Source organism: Macrotis lagotis, chromosome 8 (genome assembly GCF_037893015.1).
Source record: "Macrotis lagotis isolate mMagLag1 chromosome 8, bilby.v1.9.chrom.fasta, whole genome shotgun sequence".
Lineage (NCBI taxonomy): Eukaryota > Metazoa > Chordata > Mammalia > Peramelemorphia > Peramelidae > Macrotis > Macrotis lagotis.
In genome coordinates, this window is record NC_133665.1 from 62,456,595 (window position 1) to 62,470,941 (window position 14,347).

At 39.5% G+C, this 14,347-nt stretch overlaps 1 protein-coding gene across 4 annotated transcripts in view; it reads left to right on the forward strand.

Moving 5' to 3' along the window:
- Positions 1–14,347, forward strand: part of GTF3C1 (general transcription factor IIIC subunit 1) — a 133,263-nt gene that overhangs the window by 83,082 nt on the left and 35,834 nt on the right. For all 4 annotated transcript variants that reach the window (XM_074197386.1, XM_074197387.1, XM_074197389.1 and 1 more), the window contains exons 20-25: positions 5,193–5,337; positions 8,879–9,014; positions 10,197–10,278; positions 10,439–10,624; positions 11,961–12,118; positions 13,988–14,130. In XM_074197386.1, coding sequence (XP_074053487.1) covers positions 5,193–5,337; positions 8,879–9,014; positions 10,197–10,278; positions 10,439–10,624; positions 11,961–12,118; positions 13,988–14,130 — 850 coding nt within the window. The remainder of the gene's footprint in view (positions 1–5,192; positions 5,338–8,878; positions 9,015–10,196; positions 10,279–10,438; positions 10,625–11,960; positions 12,119–13,987; positions 14,131–14,347) is intronic.

The following is a 14,347-nucleotide window of genomic DNA, read 5'->3' on the forward strand; positions in this document are numbered from 1 at the left end:
CTCCCTGCCCTCCAACCAAGCTGACCAACATCCTGGTCTGCAAACATATTCTATCTCTTCTCACTGCACTTTTGCTCAGGTCTTTATCCATGCTGAGATGTTCTCCTCTTAGAATCCCCACCTTTCTTCACAGGAGTCCTCTCCAGATGTCCTCCTAGTTCCTGTCCCCAAAGTGTTTACATTTTATATTCATGTCCATATCATTTCTTTTTTTTTTTAGTTTTTTTTTCATTTATTTTTTATTATTCTCATTTTGTACAAATGTTTTTCTTTACATTAATAAAATATACTTGTTTACAAGTAAACAAAATACCCCTCCCCCCTTGAATATAGATAGACTTGCTTGGGCAAAAAAGTAAAGGGGAGAGAAAAAAAAATTAAAATTAAAAAAAATAATAGTAACAATTGTAGGTATGGCCAGGTGGTGCAATGGACGAAGCACCAGCCCTGGAGCCACGAGCCCCCGAGTCCACATCCAGCCTCGTAAACCCAGCAATCACCCAGCCATGTGACATGCAAGCCACCCAATCCCCACTGCCCTGCAAAAACCAAAAAAGAAGAAAAAAAAAAGACCCAAATTAAAATAAAATAGTAATAATAGTAGGGGTGGCTGGGTGACAGACAGAGCATTGGCCCTTGAGCCAGGAGCACCTGGATCCAAATCCAGCCCCAGACACCCAATGATCACCCTGTTATGTGGCCCCAGGCAGGCCACCCAGCCCCACTTGCCCTGTACCCTCCCCCAAATAATAATAACAAAAAATGTGTTTTAGTCTTTGTTCCAACACCAACAACTCTATTGTGAGTGGATCACATTCTTTATGATAAGTCCACCACAAAAGTTACTTCCATATTTTTCCAACGTTGCTATTGCTGATCGCAACTCCCTCCTTTCTTATTTCTCCACTACCATGTACTCTATTTTCTCTCTCCTTTCACTCTGACCCTGCTGTAGGGTCGCTGAGTGGCGCAGCAGACAGATCCCTGGTCCTGGGGCCAAGAGGCCCTGAGCCCCCATACCACCCCTTAGGCCCAGAATCCACCTGGCCCTATGGTCCTGGGCATGCCATCCAATCCCAGCCCCTTGCAAGAAGTAAAAAAGAAAATGTGTTATATCTGACCACTGTCCCCTTGTGGTCCATCCTCTCCTCCTTTATTCACATCCCCACCCCTTCCCCCTGCTCCCCCCTCCTTCTTACTCCAGTTGTCTATACCCCATTGAGTATATTTGCTGTTTCCTCTCCTAGCCATCTCTGATGAGAGCAAAGGTTCCCTCATTCCCCCTTGCCTCCCCCCTTCCATATCATTGCAATAGCTCATTGTAATAAAAAAAAATCTTATTATGTGAAATAGCTTGGACTATTCCCCCTCTCCTTTTTCTTTCTCCCATTCCATTTCCCTTTTTTTCTTATTGACTCCATTTTTACACCATATTTTATCTTGGAATTCAGCTTTCTCCTGTGCTTCAACTATAAAAGCTCCCTCTACCTGCTCTATTAACTGAGATGGTTCATATGAATATTATCAGTATCATTTTTCTATACATGCAGTTCATCCTCATTAAGTCCCTCCTATTTCCCCCCTCTCCTCCAATTTCCATGCTTCACCTGAGTCCTGTATCTGAAGATCAAACCTTCTGTTCAGCTCTGGCCATTCCAAAAGGAACCTTTGAAATTCTCCTGGTTCATTGAAAGTCCATCTTTTTCCCTGGAAGAGGACATTCAGCCTTGCTGGGTAGTTGATTCTTGGCTGCATTCTAAGCTCTTTTGCCTTCCGGTATATTGTATTCCAAGCCCTACGAGCTTCCAATGTAGCTGCTGCTAAGTCCTGTGTGATCCTGACTGCAGCTCCATGATATTTGAACTGTGTCCTTCTGGCTGCTTGTAATATTTTCTCTTTGACTTGGGAGTTCTGGAACTTGGCTATAATATTCCTGGGGGTTGGTTTTTTGGGATCTCTTTCTTGGGGGGATCGGTGGATTCTCTCCATTTCTATTTTGCCCTCTGCTTCTAGAATATCAGGGCAATTTTCCTGCAGTAATTCTTTGAAAATAATGTCAAGGCCCTTTTCCTGATCATGACTTTCAGGTATTCCAATAATTTTCAAATTATCTTTCCTAAGTCTGTTTTCCATATCAGTTGTTTTTTCATTGAGATATTTCACATTTTCTTCTAATTTTTCATTTTTTTTGGTTTTGAAGTATTGATTCCTGATTTCTGGTAAATTCATCAATCTCCATGAATTCTATTCTTTGTCTGAAGGATTTATTCTCCTCAGAGAGTTTTCTGATCTCTTTTTCCATCTGGCCAATTTTGCTTTTTAAAGCATTCTTCTCCTCAATAACTTTTTGAACTGTTTTATCCATTTGACCTAAGCTGGCTTTTAGCATGCTATTTTCTTCAGCATTTTTTTGGATTTCCTTGACTAAGCTGCTGACTTCATTTTCATGTTTTTCCTGCATCTCTCTCCTTTCTTTTCCCAGTTTGTCTTCTAACTTCCTCATTTGATTTTCAAAGTCTTTTTTGAGCTCTATCATAGCCTGAGCCCAATTTCTGTTTTTCTTAGAGTCTTTAGATGCAGGAGCTTGTGCTTCCTCATCTTCAGAGTGTTTTGATCCTTCTTGGGCTCATTTGCAAAATATTTCTCAATGGTCTTCCTCTTGTTTCTTTGTTCATTTTCCCAGCCTAAGCCTGTTTTTGGGGGGTGCTTCCTGAGCTTTTGGGACACTCCCACAAGGGTCTCAGTGTGTGAGGCTCTGTCCTCCCTCCTGGTCTGTGAATGACATAAGCGCCCCCCTCTGCCATGGGGCTGAGGTGGGGGGCCCCTGCTGTTCTATGGGGGGGCCTAGACTGCAATCAGGATCTGAATGTGGTCAGAGCCCCAGAGTCCTGTTCCAGGGGCAGAGGACAGAGCTCAGCAGTCTCTCTTTTCACTCCCCTCCCTCAGCTCAATGGGCTCGTGCCCTGGGGGCTCCTGCTTACCAGCTCCACCTGCTTCTGTTTCCAGGTCTAGGCTGCTGAAAGACCAAGCTGCTGGCTGTGTGCCCTGAGGGCTGGGCTCCACGTGCTCACTCTGGCAGAGGTCCCCAGCTCTTCCCTCACTTTGTGCCGGTGCTCCCCGGGGTGCAGCTCAGGATACTCCCCCGCTGCTGTGAGCTGAGGCTCCCAGCGCCCTGGGGCTGCCTCCGGGAGGCTGAAGTTCTTTGGCTCTGGCAGGCCACCGGGCCGCCCCTCCAGCCCTGGGAGCAGAGCCTTTCTGCTCTTTTCCAGGTTACCTTGAGTAGGAGAACTGCCTCACTGGGTCCCTTTGTGGGTTCTGTCTCTCGAAATTTTAGTTAGAGTCCTTAGCTGATGAGTTTTTATCAGAGTGCTCCTAGGACTCCATCCCTTCATGTTGCCATCTTGGCTCCGCCCCCATATCATTTCTAAAAGAGAATATAAATTCCTAGAGGGCATGGACTGTTTCATTTCTGAGTCTCTCTATATCCCCAAGAACTAACCCAAATTCTGATATAAAACGTGTTTTATAAATACTCTATGAATTGAATGAATATCAAAAAAAACAGTTGACCAAAATTGCACCTTTATCCAGTAGTAAATGAATTAGTTGGACTGGATTAGGTAGCATATAGTTTCTCATTTCAGACTTCTGAAAAAGATCTAAAAGAATTACTAAATCATGAATGTTATAAAATATTGCTTTACTCATCAGATGAATTGTCAGCAGATAAAAGTTTATGACCTAGCATTTTCTTTATAGTTTAAAATTTTTCTTAGCTAAGGTTGTCAGGAAATTTTCAACCATGTCAAATGTCTATGTAACATAGAACATTTACAGTAATTCCAGAAAAAGAACCAAGGGTGGGTGATTCCTTGGTTCTGAACCGTATAACTAGAAAGATGTTAGCATTTTTACTAGAGATAGAAAAATAACACACACACACACACACACACACACACACACCTGTGAGTAGTACTTTTCTTTAATTTCTTTTACCCCAGAAATCTTAGAGATTCACTTTAATCATGAGCTTTTATTAAATACCCACATGACATATGGAGCACTATGCTAGTAGAGCAGTTGTTTTATGGTTGTATTATATTGTCACTAACATTCTCTGATGCTATATTATGCAATCTCAGTTCTCAGTTGAACACAAGTTTCAATATTGCCTTCCAGATTGAAAATATTTCAAATATGGTTCCAGCTGTATATCTCTAACTTGAAAACCTCATTCAGTTAACTATCGGGGAATAAAAGGGCCTTTGATCTCTATCCATAAAGGTAGACAGGGAGCTAGACCAATGAAATCACAGATCACTGAAGAGTTGGGTTAACCTAGACTGTCCATCATTGCCCAAGAAATGTGGAGTAACTTAGATATTAGGAAAGACAATTATGTCAGCATCAAATATAGTTATTAAACACATAGCTAGATCAGCATAACCAAGGGTGAAACAAGGACCCTCAGGTACTAACTAGCAATTCAGAGAACCAGCTGTTTCAAAGGACTTTACAACCTCCCTTGTCTCTTCCTCCTATTCCTGTAATATCCCATATTCTGTCCTTCACTCCTCTTCTCCTTCCGGCCCATATCTCTTCTGTCTTGTGACTTCATATCAGGGTTGTTCTCCAGAACAAGTGAGTACTGGTGATTGTTTATTCCTTGTGGCTTGTCTCCATCTTGGAGCGGTATCCTCATAGAGTCCTCATTCATCTTGTTCTATTTAACCTTTAATCTTTAACCCTAAAATAAATTTATAATCTCTAAAGCGTAAAGGCCTCCTCCCTTTCCTGATATAAATGGTACTTTTATAAACCTGTTCTGCTGATATTAGATCTACCATTTAACCTTGGAATCAAGAACACCCCAGATTCAAATCTTGCCTCATGTCACATACTGGCTTTTTTTTTTTATCATTAATGTTTCATGTACTAGGAAACTTTTTAAAACCCAAACTTTGGTTTTAGTTGTCAAATTACATTAAAGTTTCCAACTTGATAATTCTGTACACTTGGACTGTCCTCTTTTCCCCAAAAAATATTCTATAGTTAAAGTGATTAGAAGATGTCTTCTACTCTTTTGTCCTTAATTTTATTCTAGTTGCATTCTGTAACCATCCTTTAATGACAAAAAGGGGGTGTTTTCAGTGGTGCAGGAGTAATGCCATGAAATATATTTGGTTTCCTAGGAGTGGTTCGCTACCCTCGTGTCAAGAAAAACAGTGCTCAGGATCCAAACGGTGAGCCTGGCACTATGGAGGCCGACATGGAGCAGGAGAATGCAATAGATAAGCACAATTTGGAACGCAAGTGTGCAATGCTGGAATACATCTCGTATGTTGACCTGCTGTTCATTCACCCTTTTACTATGGAGATAGTATGCATATACTCAAAAGAATTTTTCAGGTTTTTCTGTATCAGATACAAATGTCTTGGAAAAGAAGCATAGACTTAGAGTCAGAAGAGCCTGAGTTTAAGTCCTGTCTCAGATATGGAATTGTTGACAAGGCACTTAATCTCTCCCTTATTTGTAAAATGGGAATAAGAATACTTGCACGTTTGCAAAATTGGTGATAGAGGATACTGGACCTGTTACTTCACTGGCAGAAGGATTCTCTGGGGAGGCCATCATTACCAGTGCAATTCCATACTATCTCTCCAGCTTATATATAGTAAGGGTCATAAGTCAGGGCAGATTTGAACTAGGGTCATCCTGGCCCCAAAGCAAGTTCTCTATCTACTGTCCTATATTGCCTCTATTTTAAAATTACACTAAAAATCAAGTTCAAAGATTAAAAAATATGCAGAAGAGAATTTCAGAAAGTTGAAAAGGAGATGTATCAGCAGAACTGAGTTGTATCTGCCATGCTAAACTTAATGGATGCAATAAAGATTCACATGGTCCTATTCAGGCTTTTCCCCCTATCCTTCATATAATGAAATGGTCATAATAACATACAGGAAGTTTTCAAAAAGAAAACCTGCACTGCCATCCCCAATCCCAGGGTTGTGAAGTCCTGTAGGAGTATGAGCATTTAAAAGCATGTGGCTTCTTTCATAGTATTGGGGCTATTCGTGTGACCCTTTAAAAAGTACTTCCCTCTAAAATACTCTGTCTGGGAAATTATACAAATATTCTTATCCCTGTTTGAGAGAGTTGAAGCCCCAAGAGATAGAGAGTGGATGGCTTTACCCTCCCACGACCAATAGAATGCAGACATAGTCATGGCTCTTTTCATAAACCATAAGTCTATGTCTCAAACCGCCCCCCCCCATTATGTAACCTGGTACACTTTATGTTTCAAAGTCCTCAGAAATTTTTCTCTACTCCAGTTTACTCTAGTCCTGGAGATCACAGGAGTTAGGGCTTAAAAAGACTTTGGGTGGCAGCTAGGTGGCGCAGTGGTTAAAGCACTAGCCCTGGAGTCAGGAGTACCTGAGTTCAAATCCGACCTCAGACACTTAATAATTACCTAGCTGTGTGGCCTTGGGCAAGCCACTTAACCCCATTGCCTTGTGAAAAAACCTAAAAAAGACTTTGGACAACCATCCCTTCCAGTTCCCCACTTTTTCTTATTGAAGCCCAGAGAATAGAAGGATTTTGTTCATGGTACTAAATGTAGAAAACAAGAAAAACCAGAATTTGAACCCAATTCATTTAGCTGTAAATCTAGTGTTCTTACTACTACACCACACTCTAAGTAGGCTATTCTGCTGACTTTAGATCTATAATCTATCCATTGTTGACTGTGGGGAGGATGATTAACCAATTTTGCTTATGTCTCCGCATTACTATGCCTATGGATAGAGACCTTTGAAAGGCAAGGTACTGGTTAAAAAAGATAGTCAATTCAGGCTCCTTTATACACCAAGGCAGGCAGAGAGATTTCACTGCCTGCTTGCTACCCCAGAAGGTGAGTGGAAAAGGAGGGAGCTCAGCCAGGGCTTACAAGAGGAGATCATCAGCATATTTGCAACATAGGGGCAGTTGCAGAATCATCTTTAAGCCAAGATCATATGGTCTTTGAATGTTGTAATTCCAATGTATAATACTAGAGGTTCAGTTTGAACTCTGTTTTCTTCAGCATAGAACTGTGTTGAAGTTCAGCATAGCTCAAGCCAAGTCTGACTTGGGGTCTGTTAAGCAAGGCACCACTTTAGATAGTCATTCCTTTCCCCTCTTGAGAATCAATAGCAGCTAATAACAAGTTCCCTCTTAATGCTTTACTGCCAACTCTGTTTGCCTGGGTTCTATCACTTCCTATTCTGGAATGTTCTAGACTTCACCTTATACTATTCTGTCTTTCATTCTGTGACAGAACATAGCAACCCCCTGGTTGCTATTTCATTCCTGAAAATGTTCCCATGACCTCTTACCACACATATAAAGCCAAAGTGACATATCCAAAGTGGAAGGTTATCTCTGGGAAGATTTAGGTTATCTCCAAGATTGGGCTAAATAACATTTTATGAACCATTTTATGAACATCCTTACTCAAACCCTTCAAAATCACTTTTGTGCCACATATGGAGAGGGTAAGGGTAGGAGTGTATCTACATTTAACCTCAACCTTCCCATAGCACTGAGAAGAACAAAGAAACTAAAGGCTTTCCTCCACCCCACTATGTAAGCATCTGTAAATTTTAGTATTATTGATCCTTTGTGGCATTAGATGTGCCAAGAAATTTTAGTGAGAATTCACCTTACAATGCAAATTTTTCAGCTAGTAAATGGACCAGTATTTAATTACATATTTCATCAGGAAATATGTGAATTTGAAAAATGTCCTTTCTGGTCAATAGTTGTGTGATCATGAACAAGTCTTAAACTCTCTTAATTCATTTTACTTGTATCTCTTACATAATAGGATAAAAATAACTTTGGTAGTTGTCTCACTCCAGAATCAAATAAGGGTCATCATGTATGTAAAACCCTTGGCAATCCTTTAGTCATTATACTTACCAGCTAGCACCATTCTTGTTATTTCTATTCTAGGGAGAATACTCTTTTCCCCCCTATTCTTTTAGTTCTGAAACACCTTTTCAGTGATCTTTTTATAACTCCAATTTCCACTTGCCTGCCAGTTTTCAGGAAAGTTGATAACTGAAGTTTCTACATTCCAGAACTACCAAAAAAAGCCCACGTTATACTGGGTGTGAAATTCTCAGGGGTCTGAGAAATTAACTGGGACAAAAATATACATGTGTACTTTTTATTTATATTGTATGCAGGTACTTCTCTGAAGTCCTACTTCAGGACCTACTCATAGTTGCAACAGCCCTGGGTTTTTGAGTCTATATTAGAAGAGTATAAATTCTGGCAAGTTCTCCTAATCTTCCCAAAGACCTGGTTATGGGAGTATGCCTGTGATCCAAGAACCAACTTAGTCAAGTTGATCAGTCTCATTAGCAGGGTAGCCACAAACTTAATAATAATATTTTTAAACCCTGGGGCAGCTAGGTAATGCAGTGGATAGAGTACTGCCCTTGGGATCAGGAGGACCAAATTGAAGTCCAGCTTCAGACACTAGCTCTGTACCCTGTGCAAACCACTTAAGCTCTTTTTGCCTCAGTTTCCTTAACTATAAAATGAGGACCTTAAAGAGGGAAATGAAAAACCACTTGAGTATCTTTCTAAGAAAACCCCTTTATCAGCGAGAATTGAACACAGTTAAATGACTTTAACAATCACCAAAACTCTCAAAAGAATGTCTACTAATTCATGGAGAAGTTGTAATTCATGTCTGTAGTGAATACCCACCCTGACCTACTCTTAGGACCTTCAAGCATGCAAGTGCCAAGAGTACCCTAGAGTTCCCTAACCATTTCTGTGTCTATTGAAGGATCTTAGAGTCTTCATTTCTCCATTTCTTAGTGGGAGCCGTGAGGTGTTGGATGATGGTTCTATACCTGGTGATGGATTGGGAGCTGCAGGTCTGGATTCTAGTTTCTATGCACACTTAAAGCGTAATTGGATCTGGACCAGTTACATCATTAACAAGACTAGAAAGGTGGGTGCTTAAACTGGCTCAACACAATAGCATGGTCATGCAGTTAATCATTGCACTGAGAGTCTCAAGGGCCTGCCTTTGAATTCTGACCATTCACTCCCTGTGTGCTTTTGGACAAATCACTAGCCCTTCCCAGACTCCAGTTTTCTCACCTTTAAAAAGATTTGGATGTTACCTTTTAGTCCCTTCCAACTCTAAATCTATGATCCTAAGATTGTAGTTACTGACAGTTTACATACTTCAAATATTTTCCCCTGCAAAAATTGCTAAATAATAATGAGTTAAATCAGAAGCAAATAAGTAGTTGAATGGGGCAAGCAATAGTGTCAGGTGGAATGCAGGATCCTTGAATGCTCTTATCAGAGTTTGGGTTGTGTATGTATCATCTCAAACTTGCCCCATAGCTCATCCATAATTGGTATTTTTTCAATTGATAAGAAATCCTCTTTTTTCTATTTTGTCATTCCTGTCAGTCTGGAGAGACATGATTAATGGAGCTCCCAGAAACCACTCTGAAAAGGAGATTCAAACACAGATCATCCTTCTGTGTGTCCTATGACCTGTTCTTAGTCTCATAGAGCAACATAGAGTCTGATCAAGACTCACATTTCCCTGATCCTGTCATAGGTCTCTTCAGTACATTTAGTCTGAGCCTATACTACACAGGCTGACAGTCTCAAAACCATCTGCTGTCTTTCTGAGTCTTTATTAAACACCATGTACATTATTCCTTTTCCCTGAAGAACTTCCTTAGCTGTGTGTACAGTCCTTGTCATTGTCTTGTGCCCCTGAATGCTGCTGACAGAGGTGAAGGGAAAATTCAAGGTCATCTAGTCCACTGGCCTATGTGTCTGTTCTACCTTTTTTCAGTTATAACTTTTCTTTGAAGTCTTCCCTTCTGGGATAAAATTTCCAGGAAACAATGAAAATGTATCGTTTATTCAGAAACAGGGTAAAAAGTTTCAAGGAAGAGGCTTAAGGATAATATTACATATGGGTTAATAGAATAATGAGCACATTACTGTAGCATGGATGAGAAAATTCTCTGGAGAAGTTGCAGGCACTTTTCCTCTGTTATTGTTAAACTATTTTCTGTTCATTAAATGCTGTTGTGAATGTTAGTAGATTTATTGCCTTGGGTACCTGAATATTTCTTGATATTTCCACGTTTTTGTCTTTTAGGAGAATACAGTTTCAGAAAATGGTCTTACAGTGAGGCTCCAAACATTTTTATCCAAACGCTCTCTGCCACTAAGTGCTGGAAGTAAGTATCACTCTTTGTCCCAGCGATATCTTCAGTTCTTCCCAAATGTAGAACTAATGATAGTTAGCAGAAAAAAGCTTTTCAGTTTAATTTGAAAGAGTTAGCTGTGTCCATATGTTGTCTTAAAGCTAATATATGTTTCTCTTTTACTCATTTCTAGATAATAGGATAAATATTTTGGGAGATACAAAAGCCCCTTCAGAACTCCCTGTTGAGAAGGAAGAGCAATTTGAGATTGGCAAAGAATTAACACAAGACAGAAACAAGAGAGTGAGGGGCGGCAAAAGCCAGAAACGAAAAAGGCTCAAAAAGGACCCTGGAAAGAAAGTTAAGAGAAGGAAGAAAGGTAATTGGTTATTGGCTGTTTCATTTCTCTTTTCACTTGCTACTGTCATTTCTTGATTTCATTATATTGCCTGTGAAAATCACATAGCAACTAGGTCTTAAATTTGTCCTTTGCTATTTTCTGTTCGCTTCCTTCATTTGAGATGTATTAAGTTGTCATTGCCATTTCATTTTCCCTATCAGATTGATAGATGATGAAAGGATAAAGGATCCTTGCATTTCCTATATACCTTTTCCCAATTTTCTTTTTGCCTTTGTCTTTTAAAGAGAGGTCATTCCCTGATTCCCTGAACATATCTAGTTTCCTGTTTCAATTCAAACAAATGTCTGATCATATGGTCTTACAAAATTCTTTCAAAAAAGCATTGTCTAAATATAAACACCTTGCAAAACTTCTAATCTTTTTTCTATTTTCTCTTTTCATCTCTGAACATATACCAATTAAGTCAAAATTTAGCATCATTTTCTATTTTGAAACTTCTTTCAAAGAGCAAGTAGGGTAATTAAAACCTGCAGGGCAGAGTTCCACAACTCTTTCAGGAATTCAGATGCATTACTCCTTGGATTATCATCTTAAGATTGCATGTCAGATGTCTTTTACAGGAAAGACAGTTTAAGATGAAAGGAGGCATGTTTGAATTTTTTTAGCTTGCTTCATTTCAAAGAAGTAGCCCAGATTTTTCCATGAAGATCTAACCTATATGGCTATTTAAATTTTAAGAAAAATCTGAATTTTTTGTTTGAAAATGGATCCAAAGAGATCTAAATTTCTCTTCCTTGTATGGTGGGAATAGCGAAATCAAAGAGCTAGATTTATTTGACCGTCAATAAAAATGAAACTGCAACAACTGAATTATTACCTTTTGGTTAAACCTTTGGGAAGGTTAATATAATACTACCTATCAAGATCTAGATTTATAATATATTAGGAAAATTCAGTATTATGAATTTGGATTCACTTTTTTTTGCCCTACTTTTTTCTTCCTCTTTTTTTTGGACTATTAGAATAGTTGTAATTTGTTTTAAAAACAACGACAACCAAACTTAGAAAATGGACTCTCTGCAAAACTGGTAATGCCAGATAGCATTCACCTTCTGTAACTCAAAAGCGTAACCTGCAGCTGCCCCATACCAGACACTGGGGGAGTGAGGTTTCAAAAACAAGCTCTCACCAAGCCAAAGTTGTGGCTACAGATAGTAAGATTTCTTCCACTATCAGGGAGTTGGACAAGATCATCTCTAAAGTCTTTACAGGTGTAAAACCTATAAAACTGAAATATAAGCATGATGTTTGTTAGAAGAAACTAAGTCAGAGTATTTCTTCCTCTGATATTTAGGAGAAAAATCAGAAGAAAAAAGCAAAAAAATGCGCTACCACGATGAGGCGGACCAGAGTGCTCTGCAGAGGATGACCCGTCTGCGTGTGACCTGGACCATGCAGGAAGATGGGCTTCTGATGCTTTGCCGTATTGCCAGTAATGTCCTCAACACAAAGGTCAAACTGCTGCATTCTTTCCTTACTTTGTTCATTTCATTCTTCCATGCTAATTGGGGGCTGCCTGCAACTGACCAATGTGCTCCAGATGGGGTCTGTATGTAGCAGAATACTCTGGTGTGTACCCCTCTCCCCCCTCCCACTCCCCCCCCCCCAATCCTCAGCAAAGACCTCGTCTTTCTTAATGGTCACTAAAATCTCAAATGCTCTTTTGGCTCCACATCACAGTCTCTTGACTCATGGAGTTCACAATGCTCTAAAAATCCCAAGTTTTTCCTACCATACAAGCTGCTCTTTAGCCATTTCTCCTCACCTTGTACTTCAACTGTTTTTTCTTTTGTAACCCAAATATAGGATATGGAAAATGGAATTTGAACACAGATAAATATAAATGGAAAAATAATGGAAAAGATATTGGATCTGGGGTTATAAAGCATAGGTTCATATCACTGTCCTACCCCTCACTGCCTCTTCGATGCATAACTTATCTTTCTGAATTTGTGCTTCTTATAAAATGAGAGGGAATAGGCTAGACAGCTTCCCTTTCAACTCTAAATAGTATCTATAATCCTTAGGACTGGGATTATAGTTTAATCTTTGTTCCCACTTTGCATACTGTTGATATTTGGTAAATAGTTTTGTGGGGTGTTTTTTTTTTTAGATTTTTTTCAAGGCAACGGGGTTAAGTGGCTTGTCCAAGGCCACATGGCTAGGTAATTGTTAAGTATCTGAGGCCAGATTTGAACTCAGGTACTCCTGACTCCAAGATCAGTGCTCTATCCACTGCGCCACCTAGCCACCCCAGTAAATAGTTTTTGAATAAATGAATTGGTGCTGCATCCAGTATGTTTTCCACTTCTGCTTCCTTTACAGTGACAATGTAAGGAAAAGGAATGTCTGATGCCATATGAAAAAATTGTAAATAACCTCAAATGGTAGTCTTTGTAAAATGTACTTTAAGGAAAGAGAGTCCATAAAGTTTTTATCACTCTATTTCACCAACATAGCTATTACACAATTCTCACAATAACTATGTTAGAGATGTGTAAAACAGAATACCTTGGAAAATCCAAGAAAGAAAGTCTGTGTCTGTGGGAGAAGAGGCAGAGGGTGAAGTGGGAGGGGCAAAAGAGCAACCATGTGGGAGAAAGAATGCTCCCCCTGCCCTACACATTATTTCTCTTCCTTGTAAATCCTTGACCTTTTACCCAGCTCACTTCCTTGCTCCTCAGTAGCTCAGCACTCCATCTCTGCTGGGCCTTTGCCCAGCTATTGTGACCTATGCATGGGTGGCATTCATTTTCTCTCCTCATTTTGCAGAATCTTTCACTCCTTTAGGTTGAACTCAGACTTGATCTCCTGTAGAAGATTTTTCTTGTGACCCCTAGCTCACAATGCTCTTTTCCCTCTCAGTTTGTCTTGTATTCTCTCGTCTGTGTAAATGTTGTTATTCCATCTTTCTTCCTCCTTGTAAGCTCCTTGAAGATGATTGTTTCTTGCTTTTACCTTGTATCCCCAGGTTCTAGGGTATGCCTTCTGCCATGGAAATACTTTAAGTTAATAAGTGATTGTTAAAATTATTGAAGTAGCTAGCATTTAAGATGAGCTTTAAAAAAAAGGCAAGGAATTCAGAAAAAGAAGAGAGTGCTCTAGGCAAAAGGAACAATATAATCAAAGAGATGGGTTGATTGCAGATGTATTTGTGGAACAGAAAATAGTCTAGTTTTCCTGGGAATAATATGAATTAAGATGGGAGAGATAAAGTAATATCGTTTTGGGGGAGGGAAGGGGAGGGCTGTTAATTACCAAAAATAAGTTTGACCTTTTCTTAGAGAATTCCAATTTTTCCATCTTCCACATATGATCTAGGTGAAAGGCCCATTTGTTCCATGGCAAGTTGTCCGGGATATTTTGCATGCAACTTTTGAAGAGTCTTTGGATAAAACATCCCATTCAGTCGGGCGAAGAGCACGCTACATAGTCAAAAATCCGCAAGCCTATCTGAACTATAAGTAAGCTAATTGTAAAGAAATATTTTTTACCTAGAGTTAAGGTGGTTCTAATAATTCTAACTCTATGTTAAATAATTACTTCCACATAATAATCCCTAGATAATATAAGATGTACTTTATACTATCACACTTAATTTTTGTTCTAATCCTGCAATTTCATTGAGATAGGGAATTCACATTTTGGAAAATCCCTCCATGCATATAAAAGCAAATTCTG